The sequence below is a fragment of the Saccopteryx bilineata genome, chromosome 4 (genome assembly GCF_036850765.1).
Source record: "Saccopteryx bilineata isolate mSacBil1 chromosome 4, mSacBil1_pri_phased_curated, whole genome shotgun sequence".
NCBI lineage: Eukaryota > Metazoa > Chordata > Mammalia > Chiroptera > Emballonuridae > Saccopteryx > Saccopteryx bilineata.
The window spans coordinates 30,438,518-30,450,546 of NC_089493.1; the positions used below are offsets into that span (position 1 = coordinate 30,438,518).

A 12,029-nucleotide genomic window follows, 5' to 3' on the forward strand; every position below is an offset into this window, starting at 1 on the left:
TTTTATATAAATGTATTAATGTTGGTATAATTTTATTATTGCGAAAGAGAGACAGGAAGGGAGAGGCAGGGAGAAAGATGAGAAGTAACAACTCATAGTTGTGTCAACTTTAGTTGTTCATTGATTGCTTCTCGGATGTACCTTGACTGGGGAGCTCAAGCAAAGCCAGTGACCCCTTGCTCAAGCCAGCAACCTTGGGCTCAAGCCAGAGACCCAGGGATCATGTTGATGATCCTGTGCTCAAGTCGGTAACCGCACACTCAAACTGGCGAGCCCGCGCTCAAGCTGGCATGGGGTTTTGAACCTGGGATCTCAGCATCTCAGGTTGATGCTCTACCCACTGTACCACCACTGGTCAGCCTATGTATACATTTTTAAACATAAATACTGTATGTTTAAAATTTTTCAATTTAAGAAGCTAAATTTGGAAGGAAGCAATCTTGGCAAATACCCTATTCTTGTAGGGAATATTGTGGCTAACTTTAACATAAATGATTATATTAATACCCCAATTCATTCACACAAAATTATCTCACTACTATTAACTGAACAAATATATTCTAGTAGACATATTATAAAAATCAGTATCTCTACCAATTCCTTTCAACTCAGCTGCAGTTCATTTTCAGAATCTTTTCTGGCAAACTTTATTTATGTGCTATGGAACAGGTATAACCTGTCCAGGTTGCTTGTTTCGTGTTAATTATTCCCATGTATTCAATTCAGCTACCACAGGCCAAAAACTAGCTCACAGAAGGCAGCTAATATAAAAGATCCAAATTTCATTAATATATCCAGAATATTCACTAATAGATGCTCAAGTCACCTCCAATCAGAAGAGCCTCTCTATCTCCAGAACTGTCAAGATAGTTCATATGTACATACTTTCAATAATCTGCATGTCCCATTACAATTAACTTACTTAAGCAAGTTTTTTGAGAAATTTAAGTTTTACAGAGGAAAATCATTTACTGTTTCTTTTCATACTTGATTTGACAAAAGTCTAAAAATCCAAATGGATCAAAAAACTAAGCCTTTCTACTTTAGCTCATCAATTACCATAAACCCAATGGGCAATGGTCATTTTGTAAGCACAAACTGACAAGTCCTCTGTTCACAGGAACTTTGGGTTAACCCAAGAGAAGTATCAATAAAAAGATATAATTAACTGAATATATTTACAACTAAAAAGTATCCACTATTTTAAGTCAAAGCAAATAACTAAAATAAAGTCTATCTTACTCTCTGAAATAGCCTCCTTAGGGACTTCTTGCTTCTTCAAATTACAAAACTCAAAAACAAAAGCATTCTAAAATTAAAATGTTTTGTTGCCTCTCATTATAGTGTTATAAATACCTTAAGATGACTATTTTCAAGTTTCTAAAAGATTTGCTAAAGATGATTTTCATCAATATGCATATCTAATATATATTAATATCTCTCTGTAACCAAGTATTATTTTACAAAATGGGAAGAGAAAAAATAAATAGCATTTGAAATTTTATTATACCTAATTTGGGCACCTTATACCACATATCCTTCTAGTCAAAGTATCAACTTTGTATGGATAAACAAAATCATCTTTATATGGATAACAAAAATCACAGTAAACAAACAATCCTTTCAAATGATCACTTTTTTTTTTTTTTTTTTTTTTTTTTTTTACAGAGAGAGATAGATAGGGACAAACAGACAGGAACAGAGAGAGATGAGAAGCATCAATCATCAGTTTTTCGTTGCGACACATCAGTTGTTCATTGATTGCTTTCTCATATGTGCCTTAACCACAGGCCTTCAGCAGACCGAGTAACCTCTTGCTCGAGCCAGCGACCTTGGGTCCAAGCTGGTGAGCTTTTTTTTTTTGCTCAAGCCAGATGAGCCTGTGCTCAAACTGGTAAGCTTGGGATCTCGAACCTGGGTCCTTCCGCATCCCAGTCCAACGCTCTATCCACTGCGCCACCGCCTGGTCAGGCAAATTATCACTTTTTAATAACAAGATTTTCTTCATTATATTTACTTAAATTGTTATTAATCTGCATTCTGAGCACAAGAAAGCACAAGTGTACAGAGAAATAAGAACCAAACTTGTATAAAATAGTGTCATTAAGGCAGAAAACTGGCATTTGAGTGGATATGCATTATTAAGGTTTTAAACTATACCATCCATCTGAGACTTTTTAATAACTATTCAATAACATATTTATAGATGTATTAACACAAAAAGAAAAACTTTATAGAGTTATTTGATATTGGTATTGAGCCATAATGTCCTCAGAGTATTGCCTTTAAAATGACAGTAAATCCTCCTTCAGGTGAAGAACAAGGAAGTGAAATACAGAATACCTAAAAGGAAGATTCTATAGTAATAGACCATGAGAAAGTAATTTTGCCTTTCCTGAGCACATTCAGAGATTTCAAAGAAATCAAGGCTTAATCAAAATAATGGTATTTTAAATCAACATTTCCCCACATGGTATAAATGACAAGGAATAAGAGAACTGCCCAAACCATTGTAAATAGACACTAAAGCATGAACATTTATTAACACTTTTATCTGCCTTTTAACAACAGACATGCTCAAAAGAAAATATAGAGTAACTGAGAGAAACAGAAAAGGGAAAAGTAAAAGTCAATGTTCCTTACACACGGCAAATCCTATTAAAAAAGTGTCCTATGTATAGTGCTAAAACGAAACTATGTCAAGAAAGAACTGCAACCACCGTTACCCATTATGTGCTGCATTTAAGTTTTGTACCACCAAGATTACATAAGGCCTGCGTACCAAGTTCATCGTGCAAACTGCTACCGCCTACAGCAGATGCATTGTCATGTGATGCTTCTAAGTGGACACTCCCATTTCTCACCAGCAAGGAGGCACTAGCACTGAGCACTGCAGCCTGGGAAGGGGGGCGGGACTGGACTTTGACCTGGGCTGTGGACTGCTGGCCTTGCTGCCCATCTTGAAGGCTAGGAAAAAACACGGATTGGGGAGACATTACAGGGAAGAAAAGAGAAAACAACAGCTAGAATGAAGTCAATACAGAAAAACTGACTTTTAAAAGAACATTTTCAATGTAAACTAAGATCCAACAAATTCTGTGAAATACAGATTATACTGCCAGCTTAAATCCTTAGAAATCTGATCTGTAGTGATGAGCGCAGTAAACATTTAAAGTACATGCAAATTAATCAATCTGTGACTTTTTTCTAACTCAAGCCAAAAGAGTTCTAGTATAAGGAAAGAGAAAGTAGCAAAGAAGAATCACAAGTACATAAAATATATGTGGGTTGTCGCTGGTCCCCAATAAATAAATCCTGTTTTTCGGTCAATAATGCACTTTTATTTACAACTTTGTAATATTAACTCTAGAGTTGTTCTTTCAAATATTCTGACACCTCAAATTCACAGTAAAACAAAAGTTCTATGCACTTGAAAACCAAAGAATGTTTATAAAATTCAACCAAGATGACAATTTTGAATCAAATGAAAATCACAAACTAGTGCAAGAGAACCTGAATAACAAACACCAACTCAACCAAGGAGGTTAATGGCACCGGGACACTGGGAGAAGTACAACATATAATATAAAGGGGTTTTCTATGAAAAGCCTATATATCTCTGAAATAAAGCCACAGGCCTTATATACAAGGTATTAGTTAACAGTAATTATGTTAGTGCCTTTCCAATACATATCATAGTGTCATTAACAAGAACCCATCATTTTAGAAAATCATAAAAATAATTTGGAAACCAGTAATTTCTCAAGGGATCTTTATCACAATCTTTTATAAAATTGTTTAAATACTTAGTATTTTGTTGATAAATTTATTATTTATTAAAATTATAAAAATTGTTATCTAAAAATTTCTAAAATTAAGAACCTATATATTCTTAACTTTTTATATTTTTATATTATTTATTTTAAAACACTAAATTTTAACATTCTTAGTACATACTCAAATTTGAACTGATGAAACTCATGAAAACATTTTGAATATACAGTAATTATTACATGTCATCTACCATATGTTCAATGAAATACTGCATTTTGTTACTACAATCATGAGACCTTTTAAGAAAAATAAAGAAGAATGCTACTTAGGATGGCCTCCTTGAGTTACTTTATTATTTTCATGATTATCAACGTCTCCCTAATCCTTTTAATTCAACGCAATGGTTTTTCGTGACACCTATAAAATAAACTTATCTGCTGCAGACTGAAGAGCTATAATTTGAAATTACCATGAATTAATGCTAAGTAGAAAACACTGCAGATATTGTTTAGCCTATGGTTTTGGCAACACAATACACTCTGGAACTGTACTGTCTGATTTAGTAGCACGTATGATAATTTAAAGTAACTAAAATTTTATTCCCTCAGTCCTACTAACCATATTTCAAGTGCTTAACAGTCACTTAAATAGACCAGTGGCTACCATAGCTGAAAGCTACCAGAGTTTGTAGAAGCTAGTAGTATCTACTGTACTGGACAGTGTAGAGTACAGAATATCCCACCATGACAGAAAGTTCTACTGGCCACCACTACCTGGAACATTCATATTCCAGGATTCTTTTACAACCACTGAAAAGTATACACTCTGAGTAGAGCACAGGACTGCATGCAACATAGGAAAAAAACAAGTCTGCAAAATGTGGACTTGTCAATGCTTACTCGCACATTTTAAGCCATAACTACAAAGTATTCATTTAATACCTTCTTTGGAGTAGAATTTTTGTACATTAGACATAAATAAAGAGATGATCTTGAAAACTAATATAATCAATTATGTTTATATTTTCTATACATATATATTGTCTATTATTCCTCCTCAGAAACTATCTAACTTATCCACAAAACTTACCAAAATGACCAAATTTCACAAGGGAAAAGAACTCTGGGGAAAAAATATTAAAGTAGTTCAAGTGCTACCCCTTCAGATTCAAAAGACAGAAGGATTTTACAGAATATGTGCTCAACAAATTTTGCTATCAATTTTTTTCACTTAAAGTCATAAACAAAGGTTTTATATGGCAGTTATATGTATTTTACTTATTTTTATTTTTATTTATTGATTTCCGCAAAGGGGGAAAGGGGAGAGAGAGAGACAGGAACTTCAAGCCGCTCTTCTATGTGCCCTGACCAGGAACTGAACCAGCAACCTCTGCATTTGGGGGACGATGCTTTAACCAATTGAGCTATCCAGCCAGGGCCAGTCAGGTGTATTTTTTTTTTAAAGCACATTTGTCAAAGTTTTTTTTTTTTAATTTTTAGAGAAGAGAGAGAGAGAGAGTGTGTGTGTGTGTGTGTGTGTGTGAGAGAGAGAGAGAGAGAGAGAGAGAGAGAGAGAGAGAGAGAGAGAAGGGGGAGGGAGGAGCAGGAAGCATCAACTCCCATATGTTCCTTGACCAGGCAAGTCCAGGGTTTGGAACCGGCGACCTCAGCGTTCCAGGTCGATGCTTTATCCACTGCGCCACCACAGGTCAGGCCTGTCAGGTGTATTTTAATGTGAACATATGAGAATACATATATCCAAATATACAAAAATGTTTTCAAATTATCTGTTGATGCATGAAAACTCCAGAATAAAGAAACAGAGTAAATTAGCCAAAATCTATATGATTATAAATGTCAACTTTTGAACGTCAAAAGCTAGTCATAAAATGTTTATGTTCCTTGAAATCCTGTTCCCAAAATCCTTCAACAACAAAATCCTGTCATTTTTGCAGAAATTGTTAGGGAAAGTGTTCCTGGAGGGTTGTACTTAACCTGAAGCTAAATGACAAGAATTAATCTTTTTTACAGTATAATTCTATATCAAAACTACCAGTATGAGAAAAGATAGCACCTATTTTAAACACAGCAAAACAAAAGTAGAAATTTAGGTCTTTGTTAGCTATCAAGAGCATCACTTATCAACATTTTCAATTTAAATGACAGAAAAATATAGTTGATCTTTATCTTTCCTTCTCCTTTACTATTTATTTAGTATTTTCGTATTGTGACTTATACTATTAATTATCTTTGTATGGGTCTCCTGAACGGAAAAGGAAACTCAAAGAGTATGATCACATTATTTCTAGGAATCTCCAGGTTCCAGGGAACGCTCAGAAGAGTGCCTTGAACACCGCACACAAACAGCAGACACTCGGGGACCCATCCCTGAGCATCACAAAATGATCCCCATGTATTCCCAATCTCGGACTCTCAGTTATTGCTACGACGTTATTTGATTACAAGTCTTTCAATCTTGCATTTAAAAAAAATACATCTAAGGGTACATTAAAGCTTTTTTTTTCCCTTCCCCAAAATGCACCGATAATTTTTTATCATTCCACCCCACTACCTAGAGTTCTAAAAAATATCACATTTAGGTTGATAAATGTAGACTTAGTATTAATATTACAAAATTTTTAAGTTTTCATCTTTGCTTTTATCTCTCATAACTGGGAAGGACTAGTAAGGGCATACAAAATCTACCCTACAAGGCTAACTTGATGAAAAAAATACTTTAAAATCAGTTCTGAAACAGAATATAAATCTAACAAGTATAAAAAAATCATGCAAATATTCTTTGTCAGGAAACTGATGATTTACTCCCAATCCTAGGAGACATACGCTACCCAGTGACGTTTTAGATTGTCAATTATTTAAACTACTGACTAAAGTTTAAAATAAATTAAATTTTACTAGTATTTATATAGTAATTATAATTAAAGTATTATCATACCTATTCCATTTCTTTTAGACAAAGTTTTCAAGTATTGCAAGATCGTGCCATCCTATATTTCAGATGAGATTATCATGGAACTCACACTGAGAATTAACACCAATATATTTTTCCTAAATATTTTTGCAATTAAAAAAGAATATTTTATTAAATTAGTGTTTTCTAATTTCTCATAGCTAAATTTTATATTATTTCATCCACAATGAAGTCAGCCTATTTAAGATACATAAAACCTTTGTACTGGAAATATCCTGGAACCCTGACAAGATCTACATGCTGACTAATGGAAGACTACTTCCCAAAAATTCAAATGTGAGCCCTCTATAAATAAGTTTCACATCATATCCTCATTTGAATGGTGATGTGTTTAAAATGCTACAAAAACCTGGAGATATCCTAAGTGACCGGCTGGAGTTAGAAACAGTTCTTTAATATTCCACCAGGCAGAGAAAAAAACTAAATTGTCTATATTTATTTGATGAGTTCAGCAGACTCGTTTGCAGCAAAGAATGAAAGGATTTTTAAAGACTAAAAAGAGAAGGTTAAAAAAAGATTAATAAATATCAACATGGAGTAAGTAGAAAAGCAAAGATGTCTATGGCGAGTATTATTCAAGGGACAAAAAGAGGTTATAAAACACAAAATTGAAAAATTAAAACAAAATGCTGAGCTCTTTCTGTAGTTTGGTACTAGAGCCCAAATCCATCAACAGAAAGAAGTTACATCAGGGAGCGCAGGAAAGAAGTGGGAAGGAAACAGAAGAGGAGGCTCACACAAAGCAAACGTGCTCATACAAGGTTTCTAGATCAAATGTTTCTTTTAGTTGGTGCCTTCGTATTTTTTATATTTAAATATTGTTTAAACTAATCCATATTACTTTTTACAGAATTATGTATTACTGCAGAATTAATCAGGAACATGACCTATGAAAGATGAAATTCCTGATTACAATAATGTAAAATAACCAAGTCATAAATCTGGGAGGAATATAAAATACAGAAAGAAGGATTTTGGTACTCTTAAGAACAAGATTTTAACAAGGGGAGCAGTTTATCTCTTCCTTTCTTCCAACCTTCCATGCATTCGACAGCAGTTATTTCATCAAATGCTCCTTTTGAATTTCAAATTAAAATATATGAAAATAATTTGGATAATGGTACTTTTGAACACAAAGATTAAGAAAAGTATGTGGTATAATACATATATGCACTGCTTAAGCAAGCACATGTAAAGTATTTTTGTCAATATTTGTATTCTTAAAATAAAACACAAATCTTTTGAAAAAATTTGTATAGATCTAATTCAAGACATAGACTCATTAGATTTGACACAATTGAGATGTGAGGCACTAAAATTTTAATAAAAAATATTATAAATAGATGCTTTCTTAATTAGGATACTGGAAAAAAATGTTCATCTTTTTGTTCAGTACACTATAGAGGTTAAGAAATTCAACATAGATGTGTATTCAAAAATATGTACATATATCCAAGTGACTATACTTTACCATAAATTAAATATTTCAGTTTTGTGTCACTGACTAGGTCCTGGTGATTATGAAATAAAAACACCAATTTTTTAAAAATACAAAATAAAATATATATTTTAGTAACAAAATAATCAAACTGGATTCAAGCTGAGGTCAGCTATCTGTTATTCCTCAACAAGCTTATCACTCAGTCTATATCTGTTCATATTAAACACTGTCAAGATGTTGTATCATCTTTAATTTGTAGTAGGAAAAAAATAAAAAGTTGGCTTAAGGTCTCTATTTACATTTCTAAAACTATACTAGAGATTTTTCTATATAAAATTAGCTAAATCAATCTGCTCATTTTGTTTAAGAAGTGCAACATAAGGCATGCATAATGCAATAGGCTCATGGTCACATGCAGAGAAAGCCTGAAGAGCTTAAAAGTGTATGAAAGAAACCAGAAGAAAAAGAAAAAGAAAAAGAAAGCTGTTTAAATGTTTTCCTGAGACGGACAGAACAGGTTAGAAAGTCTGTTACATGCATGCTAGGCTTGGTGGAATTTTAAGATACCATACCTTAGGGGTGATCCGATGAGCAATGTAGGAGGGGTAGGGTTACTCCCTGCATTGTGCCGGCGCCGTACTGCCTGGCGCCTAAATGTGCTGCGTTCACGGCGAAATGACACCGCCTCCTCGCTGGCCTGCGCTGCTGCATTAAGACAGACTCAGGTCAAACAGGAGCCTAGGTCAGAGATGTAACTAGCAGCTGCGCCTGCCTCTTCCTGACTGCCCGCCCTCAAAGGTAAAGGAAACTTGTGGGAGCTAAATGGTTTTCTTACATACACTGTCACAATAAGGAATACACAAAAAGTATCAGTCATTTATTTAAGGGTAACTGTTTCTTTAAAAATAATGGTTTTACTCTATTATCTGGCTTCACTATCTTCTCTTCAACCCCAATATCCTGTTTTAAGTCCTTTGTTGTTTTAAATAGTTTTCTAAAAGTCTTACTTATTTAGTTCCACAACCCTCCATTCTCCCTTCAAGTCAGCCTTAAAAGTACAGTATTTGCTCATTGTGACTAACAGCATAGGGCCTTTATTCCTTACTCTCAAGAGGACCCCGAAAGCAGCAACAATGGCATTTCATTTCTGATGCCAAGGAATAAGCCTTAAATTCACCTTATCCTACCCTGCGCCACAGCTTCCCCAGCATCAATGAAACCACTACTGCTAGGGTGCACAACCAGCTTTTAAAATGTTCAATTCAAGGTGGCAGGAATATCTGCTGACTGTGAAGTAGTTTGCTGCCATCAAACTTAATTCAACTCTATGCCCCCAACAATGGTCCCTTCATCATTAGGAAGCAAATATCAGCAAAGGCAAGTAGAAAAACTCATAACTTAATCCAAAAAGCAATAAAATACAAACTAGAACTGATACACAATGAGAAAATCACAACGATCTAACAGAATTACTACATGAAAATGTACACAATCATACTAGGCTTGAATTTCTAAAACAATATGCAAATGTTTATTCATCTGAATTTAAAATAATTCTTTCCTAGTGATCTAAATATTGTAAGAATCATTTTAACTTATAAAAATGATATTTTGAAACTAAATATTAATAAAGACATAACAACTTAGTACAGAAACATTTCTTCCAAATACATGAAAACGTTTTTAAGGAATATGAAATAGATTACAAAATCAAGAATGTTTTATATTTCAGTTCTATCATAAGCCTTCTTGACATTTGAAAAGCATTACTAATCCTCAAATTATTATTCTGCTTAGTAATAGCCATTTACATCAATTTGAATAATTGATAAACAAATTATTGTTTTAAATGTTTGCATTTTATCCTCACCCCAGACAATACCAGTAAATACTCTCGGTAATTCATTATGATTAGCAATATATGGACTACCTCCAGAAGAAAAAGACTTCTTTTGTTTTAGGTATTGTTTTCTTTCATTGAAAAAATGACAAGAACAATGATTTTACACATTTGGCAAGCTACAGCCAGTAAAAAGTATACTTCACAAATTACAGGACACTTATTTATATTACTTATTTATAAACACATATATACAAATCTTTTTCAGCTCACACACTACAATTACATTCTAAAGTTAAGCAGCTGAATAAGAATTAAGCTTTGGGTCCAAACCAAAATGGACTCCTTGAGATAATATTTCTTTTCTCTTTTTCTCTAGTTTTACTGAGATGTAATGAAAATTCTATTAGATGTGAAAAGACTATTACTTGTGATCTATATGCTCATGTTTGTAAAAGTTACACATGACTTGTGAGAACAAATGATGCTGATTAAATCTGGTCAACTAGAACCATGGTGTCCAACATCGTAGTCACTAGTCATTTGTGGTTAAAGTAAAATATTAATTAAAATTTAGAATTGTTTATTAGATTCATGAACCATATACCAAAGGGCTTAGCAGCTACAGGTGACTAGTGGCTACCATCACTGCACATTACAAATACAGAACATCTCCATCATCATAGAAAGTTGTACTCTACAGTGCTGATTTAGAAAGTAAAGGTAACTTTCTGTCACCACACTCTACAAAGCATATTGTGTGCTGCGCCTATTTCTGACAACCATGCCATCAATAAAAGAAAACTGTAAGCAACACTGTCACAAAGGAGAAAACAGGTTGGCAGGGCAGTCACTGGATGATGGTTAACAAAGCAAAGCAAAGAAGTCACTTGGAGGAAGTGAAAACTTAAATAAGTGACTACGGAAACTGTTAAAGGTTCTTAGACAGCAGTACGGTTAACTTGGGTCATAGAATTTAAAATCACCCTTTTAAAACTCAATTGAATATTTTGAAAACGTATATCAAAGGTTTCTATTCTATAGTAACAAACTGTTGGTTAATGTACAGGTCAATTCACTTCACTGAGAAACTTTCAAACCATTCCAGTCTCAATTTGTTTCAACCAAAATAGCAGAATAAAATTTACACAGATAAAATTTACAGAGGATAATTTAATCAATAAAATGTACTAAAATTATTCAGATATTTGGAAAAAAGTAGTATGTTATCACTGAATACTGAGTATAGGAAAAAGGGGAAATAGAAAAGTTTCCTTTACTATTGTCCTTCTACTGAAGACTTGTGTTAATTTTAAGTAAAAGCTAGTTATTCCATAGTAGGAGATGAAAAGACAAACCACAATGTCCATTTACTGTCAAAATGTTCTTTGGCTTCTTCAGAAAACACAGCGTTTTTTTTGCTATTAACACCCATTTATATTTTGTTATCTGCAAAATTACTACATATTCACACTTTTAATTTTCTTAATAGTTTTGAAAACACGTCAAGATGTAAGTTTAGTCATCCACTGAAAAATGTATTAAACTGAAGTTATAATTATTTTCTAAATTTTCCTCTGAAATATTGTGTGTAAACGTCTAATGCTAAAAGAAGTTTCAAAGTTTACTCTAGCAATTACTTTAACAGTAGCGAGAATCACACAGTCAACTGAAAACACTATGCTATTTGGCCCTGGCCGGTTGGCTCAGCGGTAGAGCGTCGGCCTAGCGTGCGGAGGACCCGGGTTCGATTCCCGGCCAGGGCACATGGAAGAAGCGCCCATTTGCTTCTCCACCCCTCCGCCGCGCTTCCTCTCTGTCTCTCTCTTCCCCTCCCGCAGCCAGGGCTCCATTGGAGCAGGGATGGCCCGGGCGCTGGGGATGGCTCTGTGGCCTCTGCCCCAGGCGCTAGAGTGGCTCTGGTCGCAACATGGCGACGCCCAGGATGGGCAGAGCATCACCCCCTGGTGGGCAGAGCGTTGC

At 34.2% G+C, this 12,029-nt stretch overlaps 1 protein-coding gene across 5 annotated transcripts in view; it reads right to left on the reverse strand.

Moving 5' to 3' along the window:
- PCNX1 (pecanex 1) overlaps positions 1-12,029 on the reverse strand; it is a 168,107-nt gene that overhangs the window by 82,076 nt on the left and 74,002 nt on the right. For 2 of the 5 annotated variants that reach the window (XM_066274508.1, XM_066274507.1), the window contains exons 7-8: positions 8,779-8,911; positions 2,783-2,967 (exon numbers count right to left, since the gene is read on the reverse strand). The exons of 2 other annotated variants lie outside the window; for them this stretch is intronic. In XM_066274508.1, the coding sequence (XP_066130605.1) occupies positions 2,783-2,967; positions 8,779-8,911 (318 nt within the window). The remainder of the gene's footprint in view (positions 1-2,782; positions 2,968-8,778; positions 8,912-12,029) is intronic. One more of the 5 variants, XM_066274506.1, reaches the window with a different exon arrangement.